General features: G+C 33.4%; 1 protein-coding gene across 4 annotated transcripts in view; it reads right to left on the reverse strand.

Moving 5' to 3' along the window:
* The window catches only part of RYR3 (ryanodine receptor 3), a 200,449-nt gene that overhangs the window by 100,425 nt on the left and 82,327 nt on the right, over positions 1-17,697 (reverse strand). For all 4 annotated transcript variants that reach the window (XM_058829273.1, XM_058829270.1, XM_058829271.1 and 1 more), the window contains exons 17-32: positions 16,651-16,784; positions 15,791-16,032; positions 14,506-14,698; positions 12,556-12,772; positions 12,251-12,355; positions 11,720-11,823; positions 11,227-11,310; positions 9,777-9,936; positions 9,204-9,351; positions 8,898-9,103; positions 8,075-8,249; positions 6,105-6,313; positions 4,763-4,947; positions 3,965-4,001; positions 3,427-3,587; positions 2,713-2,878 (exon numbers count right to left, since the gene is read on the reverse strand). In XM_058829273.1, the coding sequence (XP_058685256.1) occupies positions 2,713-2,878; positions 3,427-3,587; positions 3,965-4,001; positions 4,763-4,947; positions 6,105-6,313; positions 8,075-8,249; positions 8,898-9,103; positions 9,204-9,351; positions 9,777-9,936; positions 11,227-11,310; positions 11,720-11,823; positions 12,251-12,355; positions 12,556-12,772; positions 14,506-14,698; positions 15,791-16,032; positions 16,651-16,784 (2,526 nt within the window). The remainder of the gene's footprint in view (positions 1-2,712; positions 2,879-3,426; positions 3,588-3,964; positions 4,002-4,762; positions 4,948-6,104; positions 6,314-8,074; positions 8,250-8,897; positions 9,104-9,203; positions 9,352-9,776; positions 9,937-11,226; positions 11,311-11,719; positions 11,824-12,250; positions 12,356-12,555; positions 12,773-14,505; positions 14,699-15,790; positions 16,033-16,650; positions 16,785-17,697) is intronic.

The raw sequence follows: 17,697 nt of genomic DNA on the forward strand, positions 1-17,697 counted from the left end.
ATACTGTACTAAATGAAGTGCTGAATAGCGTCTACCTATAGTAAAATATAGTAAGGTATTTGCAGTTATCTTAATAGGAACCACCTGATTTTGAGACAGGTGTTTTGTACCCTTATGTGCCCTCAACACCTACAGGAGAAACTTTGGTAAAACAGTGGAATTTCTTCTCAAAAACATCCAAATTCAATAACTCGTTCTAGAGACTGAGAGCATGTCATGAGATCAGGATAGTACCAATTTTTGTTTCCTATTAAGATTAGTGATTTTCTAATTCATAATCTAAAAGTAGAATAATGCAATTTTTTTAAAGAGCTCTTTATTTTCAGGCCTAGCATTGATCTCCAGTCTTTTAAAATCATGGGGAATCACACTAATTTTAAAGTTTCTGGTTGTGTTCAGGACTTTTATGACAGCTACATTAACTTTTTTCCTTATTATAGGGGGGAAAAGTGCATGTCAGTGTAAGAAGACCAGTTTATTCTGAAGAACACTGAACAAGATTACCCACAACCACTGCCATGAAATAAAGAATTAAATATATATATACAGAATACTATATTATTTTAAAAAAATTTAGTGCTCCTGGGTGGCTGAAAAAAGTACATCTGTAAAATGAAGTCAAAGTTTCAGAAGGTCAATTAAATATATTAACCATATCATGGTGCATTTTGTGCATCATGTAGAGACATTTTACATAATAAGCACAACTACAATATTTGTGCTGTGAAGAAGTACAGCTTCTAACTTTGAGGACAACAATCTATCAAAAACTGTTTTCTCAGAACTATGACTATGGGCATAATCAAAATAATACAGGGCTAGGTATTAACATTCCAAACTTTTTGGTAAGTTAAGAAAACAACAACCCCAAATCAAGAAAATAAAAGGCATTCTCTTCTGCTTTGTGTACTGGGGTTTTTTTCTGAATATCATAATGACATTTAATAGATCAAGAACTACAGAAAAATTAATTTCCTCTCTTAAATGTGTCTCTTGTATGCTTTTTAAATGAAAACAGCATACAAAATGTCCTTCTATTTCAGTTAAGAAAACTGAAAAGTGCATGCAGATTGTTATAAGACTAGAATAATTACCTAGACCAGACAAATATCAATTATTTGTGGCAATTGGAATGAGAGATCTGATTTATTAAAATATTTTAAAGGTCTTCACCATAAAAATATTCAAGACATGGAAATGAAAACTACATAATATTATTTTCATTGCTTTCAAAAAAAGAGAAAATATTTATATTACTCAAAATAAGCAAAAATTAAAAAATATTTCACCCTTAGTTGTAAGAACCTTGTTGGATTATACTATTCTATATCTATAGAAAATGCTGGATATTTGAGTTTTTCAGCAGACCAGGTGTAACAGGTTTATTGAAAAAAATATTTCCTAAAAGAACTTGAGGTATTTTTCCATGAAAAAGAGAGAAAACAGAGGAGAAGAAATGGAATTTTCTGAGATAGTTTTAAATTTAGTACAGAGAACATGGTTATATTAATTGCAAGTCATATAAGGAAAAAACCAGAAACTATAATTTACACTAAATTAAACAATGTGCGTCTTCCACATCTGTCTTTTCATACATCTCCTAGCAAGATAAAAAGAACAGCTAAAGTCTGTCCATTAAAAAAACCCCACAAACACCCACTACAAAGAAACACACCAAAGTTTCATGGGTTTGCTCAGAAGCTTCTGTATTGATTTGTATCTGGTTAGAAAAATAACAAAGCAGGGCTTAAGCTCTTTAATTGCCTGCTTTCTTTTCACACTGTGTTGCATTCAATATTCTCCCAGCGTGGCACCCAAGTTACTGACCACTATTACAAAATATCCCTAAATTGCAATTACTAGATAACTTCCCACCTTCATTTACATGCATGTTGCATGTGCAACCCTGCCACATTCATTTTCAATGGATGTCATTTCCACATTTAATTTTCAATGCACACTATAAAAGTTCTGTTAAATTTAGTTAAATAACATTTTAGTTTTTTCTGTATTACAGATCTGAAGAGTTGACATAGAACAAAGCAATGAATTGTTGTTAACACTGGTCAGCCTCTTCCAGAGTGAGTGCTTACCACAGACAACTGATCATACTAAGAGAAATGTCAGCAATCTGGTGCTGAAAACTCCTGTCTACCACTGATACATTTGCAAAATGACACCATGTTTTGAGGATTTTAATAGCATTTAGGGCCCACACCACTTATTTTGGCTTTCTGCATTAATGCATATTTGAATTTCAGGTTTTGAATCTTACCAAATCACAGCTATCTGCAAAAGACACAAACCCTGGTAATAATTAACTAAAATTTTCTTCTTAATTCATGCAAAAAACTTACTATATGTAAAGTCTAATTTTGACCTTCTGCTAGTTTAAATATTTATTTCTCCTTCATTGTATAACAGATTCAGTTGGAAGAAAAATTTAAAGAATTAACTTTATTAATCAAGATTCTGAATGACACAAACTGAGATGTAAAAAAAAATATTTACCCGAACATATTGAAACAAAACTCAAAAATCATAGCCTTACAAGAGAGTGAGAAAAAGAGGGATAAACCAGAATGATAAAAGAAAACATGTTAGTATCACACAAATGGCGTCCAGTAAGATTTCTGAAAAAGAGAAGTAGCATCAAAACAAAAGCTTACTAGATATCTTAGATTAGATATCTTCCTGAAAATCTGATAATACCTGATAACAAGTGCCAAGCTCTCTTCCATTGGCTGTGAATGACACCATTCCAGTAGCCAGATCAACAAAGCATCCAATTTCTATATCAACATTACTGCGACCTGATCTCTGGGAATTAGCAATTACATCTCCTCCCCAAACCATGTAGCAGTTGCTGCGCTTCACACTGAAAGAACAACAAGAACAAAGCTTAGGTCACACTGAACTTGATGGAGATAAACTTTTCAATGGAGGAATACTTAGAGATTCTCAAAGGTGCTTGTTATGCTCTTAGTTTGTTCACTCATTAACAAACCTTTTTTTTTTTTTTAATGTATCAGCATCATCATGGGCAAGGGGTCAGACTAAACCCACTTCTTTTCTTTTTCATAGTTATGAAAAAATTCCACAGGCTTCTGTGTGCACCTATTACAGTGCATACAAACAAGTTCATCCACAGGAAGTAAATATAGATATAAAATTAAAGAAGCATCTTTCTTAATTTAAATTATTTTCCAAAAGAAGTTTTCTTTCCAACAGAACATTCATGATAAATTCACTTAAACATGTCTACGTAAAATATTCATATATAAATAAGCATAGAAAACTCATACTCCATAATCAATTTTCTTATTAGTTTAAATTAATATTAAAAATAACATCAAGCTTGTGAACATGTATTTTAAACAACAGTATTAAAATAAAAACTTCAATAAGCTGTAAATAGTTCCATACCTTTCATGAACTCTGCCTCTCTCATCACCTAAAGTAACTGTCACTGTACAATTTTTATTCAGGTCAAAATTCTCACTGTAAAAATGATAGTCTGGTGTTACCCATCCAACCCAGACAGAGGATGGGTCTTGGCCAGCAAATATCCTTAGTGAGTAAAAATACTGAAAGGAGGAAAAGAGCATATTAGTAATAGAAATATAAAGTATTTTATCAAGGAATACTCAAATAGTGATTTTAAAAAACCCTCTTCTATACATCAAATTTTAATAATAGTAATTCACATTCCTCTAATAATTAATTTAAAATACTCTTAAATTAAAAGTGGACTAGTTAAATTAAAATATGGACTAGTGTTTTAAGTTGTTGAGGTTTGTGTTTACACAAGTTGCAAGCCATGCAACTCTGGACATCATTATTTATAAACAGTGTTATATCATAGAAAATTATTAAAAGGTTTCAACAGATCAGTTTCTAACAGACATGCTGCCACAAATAAATTTGCTTCAAAACATTGGAAGAACTAAGTATATTTACTTACTGTAGTAGAAGGAGGAGCAACTTCTTGGCTGTGCTTTCTGCAGATAAAGGAAAATCAGTAAATAATTTTAAAAAAATAAATTAAAATTAAATAAAAAATTAATTAAAATTAAATTGAATTAAAAACATAATTAATCTAAGTATATATATTAGGCTAAGTATACTTAAAAACTAACTAATGTAAGTGAATTAGCTAACTAGTTTGCTTAGTACTGAGTATGCATTAGCAAATACTGTACAGGATACCAATATACAAGTAAAATAATTGATTGCAGTTAAGGTAGACAGTGGGAGAAGAAGCAGATTTACTGCAGTTAAATAAAGGTAGAGGTAACTCTGAAAGGTGCAGGGCCCATTAATACCTGGTATATTTAAAAACCTGTCCCGCAGTCTTTTTTCTTTTAATGAATTTATCACTTTTCTGGTAACAATAGGCTATTGAATAATGATGTTGATGAGCAATAATCCAGTGGGAAAAAGACTCTGAGCTGATTTTCCAGCCTAGTTTTTGAAAATCATAATAACTCAGAAAAAATGGAGCTGCTTAGGCAAAGATCTACAGACCTTGTGATGAACCTCTTTAGAAAAGGCTCTCTCTTGTCTGGACACAGCATTCTGCAGCAAAGGTGTCTTATAAAACCACGAAGAATAAAACAATCTGAGTAACATGCATTTTATGGTAATCTGTGCTCAGTGAAAGAATAAGTATAAAATTTGGAGTATAAAATAATAAAGAATAATATAACGTAATACGTTTACACTGAAAACATGAAATAGGATAACCAAAGCTGAGTCTAACCGTTTTTGGAAAACATCAGATGAGGCATTTTCCACACCCATGCCAAAGTTAAATGATGAGTGGAACTCAATGGGCATACTCAATCGACAATATATCATGTCTGAATTGCTGTTCTGAGTACCAAATGTCTTGTGAGTAACTTTTAACCGAGGTGGACTCTCAATGGTTCCATTAATTCTCCATATCTAAAAATAACAGAAATATTTTTAAATAATACTCTCCAAAAAATGCTGAAAACTTCCATTAAGCAACTAAGAGGATGAGAAAATTGAAAGAGACAAATTTTTCACAATTAATTATCTTTAAAGCTATACATCTTTGTTTTCTGGCACTGAACATAACCTGAAGAACAAGGGAAGCAACAGATTCAGTATATCCTAACTGCATTAAATATTTTCAAGATGTTCCATTTAGGATTTAAAAAATAAGTATATAATTTATTGAACCAATTCACTTTGAGTACACAAGTCATTGAAAAACTGCATCATAAGAATCAATAATTTTCTACCACAATGAGAAGAGTATCAATTAGAATTGTTCAGAGGGTCATTATGGACTTTGGGTCTGATATTAATTTCCTTTGTGCTGAAAAAGTGAGTTTTCAAACTCAGTGCTAGGAACATTTCAAAAACTTTTAAAGACAGAAATAGTGATGAAATAATCCTGATAAAACGAAAAATGCTGAAATCATTTAGCTGGAATTCAGTGAAATTTATTTTGCTTAAGATGGAAATATTCAGAGACAAACAGTTTAGGATAACTGGGTACACCTAAATTTAAAGGCCTAAAGAGATTATAGTAAAAAAATCTCCTCAGGAATTCAAACTTTTCATTTTGGAATATATTAATATGGAGCAATTTATATAAAAGAAAGGAGATATTATTCTGCTCTAGGACAGATTAGTTAGGGAGTTTTGGAATTCCTATCACTGATGCATCATAATGAAAGAATCTGTGACACCACAGGTACACTTAAATGTCTTCAGACTTCAGCTGAAAAAATATCAGATATTTTAAAAAAAATTATAGTAGAGAAGGTTTAAAAAGTGAAAGCACATGTAAGATAGAATATAAAATAACCTCATAACTGACATGCTTCCAGTAGCTAACCATAAGATAAATCAGTAAGTCATATAATAAACCAGATAGGTGTATCCATAGGAATGCATACTACCATATATGAAACAGAAGATAGACAAGATCATCTGGAATTATCTAAGAGAGACTTAATAGAGTTATATGACAAACTATCTGATGACAGTAAGTATTAGTAAGGATTTAATGTCACAGCTTGCTAAACAAACAGTCGTTGAACAGGTGTCTCCCTGACATGTAATGTTACCTTAATGTGAGGATGATTTTTTGGCACATTGACAAATGTTGGTAAACGTTTACTAAACCACATAGCAACATCTCGGTTCATGTTAACAGCAAAAGGTTCAAAACCTTCTTGGAGGCCACACATTGTGTAATACTTGAATGTACTGGCATCCATTCCAAGGTTCATGCGACCAATCTGAGATAGCCCCAGTGCACAAATTGGAACAAAACCTAAAGGAAAAAAAACCCAAACAAATAAAACTTAACAGTAACTTAGTTTGAAATAATTTAGTTTAAAACCAGACATTATTTTTGACCCATCTAATGTGAACTAAACTTTAGCTCCTACAAGTAATGCACATGAAGTGATGACAGTAGCAAGGATTTAAAGCCACCTTAAATACTAATGTCTAAGTTCAATATGAACTTTGGCACTATTCCATTTAATTTGTTATCTTTCTGATTTTTAGACTTATAAGCATGGCTTTATACCACAAGCTGGACACTGGAAGCCAGTCTTGGCTAGATCAAAATTAACAGAAGTTAAGTATGGTCTCTGAGGGCACCAAATTTTCAAAAGTTATTTGAGATGAAGTTCAGTTATTTCAAGATATTTGTTTAAAATTTACTTTATCATCATTAGGTAAAATATATTTTTTTTTTGCTAGTCCTCATTCCTCCATCATTCACAATGGACATATACACATTCCTTTAATGCTAACATTTTCTATGACTTGACTTTTTGATCTCCACATGCTCTTAGAAAGGGATGAAAGGCTGTTGACTTATTTCACCATATCCCCAAGAAACAGAATTTGAAGCAAGATTAGGGAAAACCCAACAGTCCAACCTATAAAGGAGAGATTTTGTCTCCTGAACTTTAAGACTTCAGAACAGCCTTATTAAGGCAGTCCCTCATTCTCTACCTTTATAAAAACTCTATTAATGTTAAGATCCAAGAAGAGCAGTGAGAAATTGCAAAGTTTTCTGGTAATTACTAGGAGGTATGAAGCTATTACTGGTTGGAGGAGATACACTTGCAAGGAAAATGTCAATGCAAACATAAAGCTAAATAGTTTGAAAATATTCTCCAATTCTTTTACTACAGTCATGTAGATACTACTTTTTGAAAAACCAAAGACAAAAACAGAAGAGGGAAATTTGTTGTGTTGAACAAAGTTAATTTTTATTTTTGCACTGAATGCTTTTCCCTGTACTCCTCCCCAGGTTTGTGGTGTTGGTTCCTTCCCCTCACCCCACCCCTTCGGTTGTATCCCATTGGTTGTGGTTCTGTTCTACTCCGCCCCTTTCCCCCCAGCTTAAAGTCACCCACCACCTATTGTTCTCTCTCTCTTCCTTCTGGAATTTGTTCCAGGAATAAACTGTGGGACAGCATCCCATGGAGAAGGAGCCTCCTTGTCTTTTACCATTGTCCTTGTTGGGCCTTCCCCCCCTCCTCCTCCCCAGTGGACTGGGGCTAGCTGGGTGAATCCCAGGGGAGGAGGAAGGAGGAAGATGACAAACTTTTACCAAGGAAAATGGGAAATTTGGATAAGTCATTAATAGGACAGAGAAAAAAAAAATTTGACTCAAGTTATGTTGCAAAGATCTTTCTTTTGGACATAGCATATTTATGCTTCAGTGAGATTATCAGAGACTGCATTTTCAGGTTTTGGAAATTTTCCAGGATGCTTATTATTACCACTTCTTAGCACTGAAGTCCTGAGAGAAAGCCTAGCAACAGTGAGAAAACTTATCCACTCTGACTGCTGAAACCCCATTAATGTAGTTAAAAGAGAAAAGAAATTCAGTTTGTGCCACACAAGCACTCTCAAAATAAATTTTTATGAAGTTAGTGTATAGCACAGTTTGAAGGCTCACATCAGTGAAATATGACTTCTCAGCTCACTGAGTCATTATAACAGACTAGTTTTTCTATCTGTTGTACTGTTTTGTCTTCTAATAACCGCATGACTATAAAGTGGAAGTTACCATTTTCTATTGCAAAGTCAGCAAACGCAAGTTCTGAACCTTTACTGGTTATAAGCAACTCTCCATTCAGAGTAAAGATGATTGACTTGTCATCCAAGTTTATCATACAACCAACCACGTCTCCTGGTTGCCAGCTTCGTCCAAAGAATCCGCTGCCTTGATGCCAACACTGGCCCTAAATGGAAAACCGAGTAAATAGATACAGTGCTAAAATTAAAAATTAAATACAAAATAAATGAAGAAATCCAGATAATTTATTTTCCAGGATTGCAAAGTTATTTACAAACAGTACTGATAATGACTTTTGCCTTAGACATAACAGAGACACAGAGCAACTAAGGCACCCTTAACTTCAGCAATTTGGAATCTGACAGCTACTGTTCACTGGATTCGACTTCTTACACACAGGGTCATTATTCTCATTTTGGTCCCTTAGGAGTCAAGCTTGGGAAGAAAGTACACACAGAAGGCAGGAAAGACAGAAAAAAGAACACAGACTGTGGTTCTCTCAGTTAATGAAGAACCTTTTTTTTGATTTTTGTAAAATACTACTTATAAAAAAATGGGAGTGAATGCTGTATCTCGCTTATAATTATGACAGACTTCTGTACTTAGTTGGGTATAGCCTAGGAAGATAAGCATAAAGCAACTCTTCTTTGTTAGCATAATCTCATGACCAGAACCAGTATGAAACAGGGCTCAGAGATATCTTTATATGAATCAAAAACATTCCAGTAGTTAATGTGAAATACAGAGAGGAATTCTATCCTGTAGTTCTCTGTCTAGCCTGTTCGTAGATCAAAAGAGGTAAAGGTGTACTGACTTTGCTTCCTTCAAATACAAATGCTTGGTCATCAGCTCCCAACTCTATGTCAGGTCGACAGCCTGGCCTGGCCCAGCCAACACGCATATCTCCACCTGTCACAGCTTCAAACTCAAAGTACCACTTTCCAGACTTCACTGCATAGGATTGTTCTACTCTGAAAAATCGTATCTTGTCAATGCTGACTTTTTCCACTGTTTGGTCAGCTGTAAAAAATAAACAGAGGAAAAAAAAACCTCTTTTAATAATAAAATTAAATTATAAACATCACTAAAAGAGGCCATGATTATTATCAAAAATACATACCTATCTCTTGGTCAGGTGGCTCAATACTGTAACCATAGCCTGCAAATGTTCTAACAGCTTCACGGAGGCTATCTCTGTTTGATTTTTTAGTACGTTCATCTAATAATGCATATGGCACTAGCCGAGGATTACGTTTGTTCTTAAGATCCTGAAAGGGATGGTAAAAAACAAGGGGAAAAGTCTTATTTAGACATCACAAAGACTGAATAATGAGACGTGTACTTTGGCATCATGTGATGATTACAGAAGAGAAGCAGCATTAATGAAGAAGAATTCTATGAATACAAGCTCAGTTAATTATCTGTTAATAACACCAAACGCTAAATATAAGAATGAAAGAGAAGGATGGAAATATATTCTCATACATGTAGCAGCTGCAACCATACAGGTCTGACAATCCAGACTATTATAGGTAGGGCTTCTTTTCCTGCTCCCAACCCACTCTGGCTCTTCCAATTATTACAAGACAGTCAGAACTTATCATCTTAACTAACGCTCCCTCCCAAAGATGTGCTAGAATAAAAAAACCTCACATTCTTTATTTATTCCAAATGCACCTAAAGAAGTTCCTACCTGCTGAATGCCATAGGTCCATCCTTGTTTTATTCTGTCTTTTGCCCAGACATTATGTGCATTTTCTGCTAGTTTGTCAACTAGAAATTCTTGAGAAGGTAACAATTTCACTTCAGAAAGATCAAGAGGGGCAGGTTTATATCCATTTGACATCATATAACTGTAAGTCAACAAAGCAAAACAGAGAGTAAAGATATCCCAGTTATAGTATTTAAATCTTTCTATGAGGCATTCATAGGGTGGAAATCACAGTCTCTCTCCAGTTTTTAATCTCCTACTCTCCCTTTCTTAACAAAAATCTTACATTGCATTTCATCATTGATCAGAATATAAACTGGATTCCAGCAGACCATCTCATTTTCCAACTACTTGCACAATAGCTAATTAAATGTAACTCAGATTCATATTTACATGCCTAAATGGTTGCCATAAAGCAATAATATTATTATTGAATGACTACTTTTTCTGTATTTTTTTATATTTGTCATTTAAACACTTCAAGAAATTTCTATCTTAAAGATCTGTATGATGATTTCTTATGAAACTCTTTTATGTATTATTAAGTATTTTAATTAACTGTTCTGTAAGGACTGCATTATCATTTTTTCCAAGAGAAGAAAAAAATTTAACTGTTGTTCTTACGACTTTTTCACTGGATAAAGAGTTTAGTAATTTTTCAGCAGTAGCTATTATCTTCTCCAACCCTTCTATATCGTATAAGGACTACCTGCCTTTTTAGACATATTCAGATTCTCTTTTGCTCAAATCAGGTTGTTTCCATTAATTAGGATGTTTCATATAGGCAATAGGTATTTTAACAAGAGAATAATAGCGAACCAGTATTATGATAGACTGCCCACAGTATGAACCTTGAGAATAGATATTTTTTACTTTTTTAAATTAATGCTATCAACTGGATCAAGATTATCATCTCTTATATCACAAAACTATGTATTTTACTGCTCACTTTAAGCAACTAGTTTTGTTTCTTATGGATAAATTTCTTTCAGGAAAGAAAGACATATGGTGGGTTGATAAACTGATGTTAAATGGCAAATGTCCAACTTGCTGTTTCTGTCTCTTACAATACAGTGGCAAATCCTCTTTCAAGTAAATACAGTTACCACCAAATGAATAGACTGTTTACTATGAGACAGAAAAGCACTGCGAAGTTGTATTTAACTTCGGAGTCTCTGTTCTATGGTGATGTAACACCACCTCAATTGCCTGTGGTTTAAGCATGTGACTGTTTCTGAACAACTTCAGGAGGTGATGTAGCACAGCAGTATTCACATTCCAGCATCATCACAGGCAAGGTAATGGCCTAACCTGAGATCTGTAAGACTTTGTCAGGTATGGGGTTCACATCTAGTACTCTTTAAATTAACTTAAAGTATTTTATATTTATAATAAATATCATAATATGTAACAATTACCATAAGGTACATACTTTTTAGGAAGTTTGACTTTTTTAAGATCTTCCTCAGCTGCTGGATGAGCATGAACAATGTGACATCCAAGAGCCAAAAGGGTTCTGGCATAAAAATGACATTAGTGAAACACGTTATAGTTCTCATGCATTGCATAAATAAGAAGAAATAAGATTTAAAAAACATGGAAGTAATCCAAAATAATGGTATTTAAAAACACAAATATTTTAATTTATCAGGCATTATAAATAAGCCCTTTAAAGACTGAAAAGGCACAAACCTATGGCTTGAGATTTCTACCACTTTACTAAAACCGAGGATTTGGTGGTAGTTTTGTTCCTTTGTCTCTGTGTAGAGACAAAGCTTTTCTACATCAGTCTGATTGGGTTCCTGGGACTTCTAGTAAGGTTAGCAGAATATCTTTGAAGGAGATATTTAAATGTATTCAACAGTATGATGAACTTGAATAAAAATAAAATTTTGAGACTATTTTTTTTAAAATTTAAATCTCACTTGAGGGTTTCAGTTGACATTTGTAGATTATAATTCTTCTCTGTCTCAGGCAGTTTTGAGAATTCCACAAGACATGGGTGATGCCTTTTATTGTCATCTCGTAACTGCAAAAGAGTAACAGAAAAAAGTTCCTTCCTGATAGAATCAAGAATCACAGTAAAAACCCAGTAAATTCTTTGCAGTAATGAAGTTAATAATAAGCTATATCATTTATCTTTGTTCAATAACAGTTACTCACAATTATATAAATCTTCTTTTCCCATGATTCCCATGATTTATAATACACACCATAAATACTCCTCCATAACTAATGAAATAACAAAACAAGGGAATTTGAGGAATTTGAATGTTTAAAAAAGTCATCAAAAAGTTAATACCACTGTCTCCTTCCAACTTACATGGTCACCTGTTGTTAGTAATGTATAGACCACCCCTGCATACCCTGTTCAAATTCCAAGTCCAGGCTTTGGCTGGTAGGAGACTTAACCTAATACTAGGTGACTATACCCAGACAGGTCATCCAAAACATACCTTGCCATATGTCCAGCCCAGTTCTATTTTATTCATTCCCCATAGTTCATGGATATTTTCAGCTAGTTTGTCCCTGATCTTTTCAAGATGAAAAGGAAGAGCAATCTAAAGAAAGAGCATAACAATTCTAGAAGTAAGAAGAGGTTCCAGTTACCACAGCTTATATATCCAAGATCATCTAGTTTAGTTAGTACATCACAACAGACAATTGAAGAATTGCTAAGAAAAAGGGAAGACTTCATATTGTGAATTTAAATTTTGAACAGACATATCTCTTGGATCCCATTATTGCAAACTTCACATACCTGACTGGTGTCTATTGGACAAGGGATGAAAGAAGCTTGCGAGAGAAATTGTGTTGTACCCAACAAATCCCTCACTCCTTCACAATCTCTTTTATATTCTTTGACTGGTTCCAGTTTCATCTTCTCTTTTGGAAGCAATGCTTCATAACAGGGAGCATAGCCAGCAGGAGGCAGAAATTTAAACTCTCCATGACGTCCACCCAACAAGAAACGAACTCTGTGATTTTCAGTGAAGCAATTAGACTCTTAAATAGTCAGCACATACTATCATTATGAATAAATAATGTAGAAGTCTAAGCATTTATTTTATTACTACCATTTACAAAAATGCATGTGTGCTTCACATTTTGGTAAAGACCAAAAGGTTACCAAACATTCATACTAGCAGATACTGTCAGTAAAGCCATTACCTACCCACTATCTTTTGAAAATTTGTTTTGGCCAAAGCAAAACCAATTATTTAATGTAGTAGCATATTTAAATATTTCTCACTCAAAATCAAATGGTTTTAAGTTGTGAATTTTTTTTATGGATTTAAAGGATTCAAATCTAATTTGAATTGGACTGTTACTCTAAAAATACTATTGGGATTATTGATACATAACTTGAAAGTTTTGAAGTTACTTCCCAGTGAACACATACTGACAGTTTAGCACATGAGAGAAATAAAAAAAACCCAAACAAAACACTAAAAGCATAATACATTAAGAAAGCAAACAATATTATACCAAATATTACAACTGGGAATGAGTTACAGAAACACAACTAAGATTCCTTGTGAACCCCTAAAATGTTCTTTTTCTCCTCAAATATATACTTTTCATATACATTTAAGAGTATACCAGATAAAACAACAAGGACAAAATCTACCCAGCTGTGTACTTTGGTCCTCAAGTGGGAAAACTCTAGCGGCAAACAAACACAGAAATGTTTTTAAAAAGAAAAGAAAGCTTGTTATCTCTAGGAATTAGCCCTGACATTTCTTGTGATGGGGTGACCAGAAGCTTATAGGAATATTAGAACAGATCAACATGTTTTGTTTACATTTTTCAAAAGAGAAGAAAAATTAAGACACCAAAACACGCTCCACTCATGAATTCAGGATTCCCATGTACAAATATTTTCTTTGGTAGTGGTAGACACAGATGACAATACACATCTGCTGTTAACATTAACTACTATGAACTACAAAGGAAAATGCTCTCACAAAATATAAAAGCAACATCAAATAAGAATGAAGAAAAAAAGAAAATAATTACACTACTTTTGGCAGATTTCTTACGGTAAAAAGTAATGAACATTTTCAAAAGTTTTTTATTAGTGCAGCAACATAGTAGGATCATTCCTGGGGGATAAATGAAATTGATTTACTAAACCTTTCCCAACCTTCCTTTATTCTGTTTGATTCTACAGAAGATTTTCTGAACTCATTGAACATAATATCAATTGAATACAGTAAGTTTGAATATCAGTATTTTATCTATAGAAGAGGTAAGAAATGGGCAATATTAGCAAAGAGATTCCAAAACTGCTTCTCATCAATTCTATTTCCTACTGTGAACACAGTATCAGTTTTCATGATGATTTAGGTTTTTTACTCCCTGCTGAGAAAGCCAGCAAGAATCTTAATTAGTGTCAAATATGGTGCTGTGTTTCTAACATACTTTTTTCACTGATAATTGGAATGAAACAAAATTAATTTCCCCTAGGTCACCAAATACTCATAAAATAATACTGTCCAGACATTGTGACTTGGTCAAATAGTTTACAGGCTCACATTTCACTTTTAAGTGAAATCATCACTGAACAAATGATTACTTCCCTGCCTTCTTTCCAGCTGCTCTTTGGGCAGAACTGAAGTAATAAAACAGAATAAACCGTACTAGAATTTGGACAATATTTTGTATGACAAGACAGCAATGAAAACAATTAAAATTAAGTTGTACTTACTTTACACCTGCTGATAAGCTTACAACAGGGAAGAAAAACCCTTCTGTACTGAAGTTCTCAAACATTCCCTGTACCGGCTGTCCATTAATGCGGAAAGAAATGCTGGGTACACCTAAATCCAAGCAGCAGCTAACCACATCATCAGATGCTAATAAATGCTGATTGACAGATGCTACAGCTCTGGGTACCCGGCCTAGGATAAAAGTATTTAGGAATCAGAAGATTTAGGCCAGCTTAATTTTAAAAATTATTTATTCAGTCATTTCTAATGGAGTATGTTATGGATGCCTCCTAGACTTCTCCAAAAAAAAGATAACTTCTGACACTGGAGAATTTTTCAGTAGTGTTGAAATAAAATACTGAATTATGTGTGTGCACACACACATATTTTATATACAAAACCCAATGCTAGAAAAACGTTAATATAATTGATAAAGGAAACACTTTCAGATTATGAATTATTAGAATTAATGTTATAAAATTTACTTCAGAGTATTCATATACACTCTCATTAAAACACACCTTTCATTTGCATGGCCCCACTCTTATTTCAGAGCAACTAAAGAATACCTAGATGTATATGGCATTTAAAGGCATAGATAAATATGAGAAACTAAGGATTTTGTCTACATGCCTTGAAAATTGCACATTAAAACATAAGCCACAAATTGAATGAGATAAAAAGTAACCATCATTTACTGTGCATGCAAGAGAAATAGGGAAGAAAAAATAATGTGCTAGTTCATAATTAAAGACTCTACCTTATACAAAAGGACTAAAATAATGAAGTTGACTGTAGCATGGCAATTTTTTTTTATTGACAAAACTTTAATGAAACTATTTCTCAAAATTTTAATTCAATTTTTCAGATCTATCAATAGGTTTAAAAATAACTGCCATTTTCCTTCAACTGTAGATTCAAAGTAAAATAATAATACAAATGTCGATTAGTATAAAATTAATTTCTCTAAGATCAATGCACCCATTGATTTTGGACAGAAAAAATTTAGTCAGTATTGATCTAGATCTGGAAAATGCCATTTTGTGATCAAAATCATGAAAACAGAAGCAATCTGCTAAAAAGCATAATTGGTATCATATTGGTATAATATTGGCTAACATCTCAGACAAGAAGGCTGATCTGAACCTCTAAAGAACTTAATGGTAAACTAGAGTTCTAAATGTAGCTCACTATAAAGTAACATGACATATATACAAAGTAATGGAAGGCAAAGGTAGATAAACCTTAAATGTAAAAATAAGTGGTTGCTCACAAAGTACTCACCAGACCACAGATGAAGGCCATCAAACCCAAAAGAGTAGAGGTCATCACCAACACCATTGCCTCCCCATCCTTCTCCACCTCCAGGATAGGGGGCATAACCTGAAGTAGAGGCCCATCCAACTCGTAAGTGGGTGGGTTCTGCCGTCAAGAATGGATCAACCTGATCAATTATTAACTCAAAGTACCACTTCTTGTATTGTGCAGAGCCCTCAGCAACACCCAAAAATATGTTTGGTCTTATGCTAAGAAAGAAAATGTAAGCCAGTTAGTATAAACATAAAATGTGACATAGGAATTATATTGCTGTATAAGTGTCAAATTCACTTTACAAGTATAATACAAGCGAAGATATCCACAATTTCCTTATAATATTTTAAAAAGTGAACCATTTTGTATAAATTGATAAAGCTGCTGTTGAATCATCTTCTAAGGTAGAGATTCTATGTTTTGAAAAAGTTACAGTGAAAACAGAAATGACAAGATCATTTCCTAAAATCAAAAAAAACCAGGAGTGAGGTTTGCCAGGAAATCAAGTCCCTCTTAAAACGCACATACTTCAGAGTATGTTTAATGTGCCCTGTTTTGACTCAGAAACAAGCAACTTTCATGTTTTCATTTTGTAACAGGTCTGATTGTGAACGAGCAATTTCTATTTGATCCCAGGTTCCATACAAATGCATATTGTCAGTAAAATTTTTTTTCCAGAAGTTAATACATAATACCTTATCACTTTCTAAGGTGTGTTTCTTAATATTGAAAGCTTTGGGTCATTTCTCAGGTTACAGTCTTTTATTCAATTAATTATTGAAGATATGGAAATTCAATTTTTTCTAATATAACAGTAAAACATGTCACTATACCTTGTCACATCATTAATCAAACGTGTTTGCAAAAGTAAGTCTCTTCTAGGCAGTAAATTGTCACAGATCAAATTCTGATTGGCACGGACTGCAACTCCATTACAGACACAGAGAGAGCAAAGCACATCGAGAACCTTAAAAGAAAAATCAGAAGAAGTAAGGTAAAGGCAGCTAGGAGCATACACTGTTATTCAGTTGTCAGCTTAATTTACATTCAGCATAGCACTAAAGGAAGGGATATAATATACATTATTGTTTTCTATAAACTTTTTCACATATTTGGACCAAGTGTAGTCTGTACTACCCATAGACAATATCAAGCATTTGCGGAACATAAAATCAGAGCACAGGGTTTGAGAGTGCATCAAAAACCTTCCTTTAAGATTCCTTATTCTCATTTTGATCAGAAAAAACAAAGTTAAAAGAGATGTATGTCAACTCTTTAAGACTTTTTAATTAAATCTCATAACAAATTTGAATATAAAATTAAATTCCTTGACAAATTTACTACAGCCCAAAAAACTTGATGTTTTTCTAAAGCTTCAGATTTTTATTTTTTTTTTCTTGAGTCTGAAAATTGAAAGAGATTGATACCATTCTTCCAGAGTACTGGAGCAGGAGGTTTTGGAAGAGAGAACACAGCAACATAATGTTGCTTACTGCTGAGGAACAGAGCTGCACACTTTCACAAAAAACAGAGAAGCTTCAATGTGCACGTGACCTCTGACAAACAGTCTTTGAGCAATGAGCCCAAGTGGTCTAAAGTGCTACACATCACCTCCACTACAAAAGACATCTTCACACCATTGATTATGTTATTAATATTGTACAACTCCAGAAACAGCAGAATATAAAGTTCATTTCAGCTACTCCTGTTGTGACTAGTGAATTTAACACAAATCCACCATTAACAGCTTACCCTGTTTAACCTAATATATTTACTTAAACACTTTTCTATGTCCCAGCCCATGCATTTTCCTTTCTACCACCACTGCTATCAGGCAGAAACCATCTAGCAGAAGGATAGAGGTAATTATTTAGAGAACC

Source organism: Poecile atricapillus, chromosome 1 (assembly GCF_030490865.1).
Source record: "Poecile atricapillus isolate bPoeAtr1 chromosome 1, bPoeAtr1.hap1, whole genome shotgun sequence".
NCBI classification, from domain to species: Eukaryota; Metazoa; Chordata; class Aves; order Passeriformes; family Paridae; genus Poecile; species Poecile atricapillus.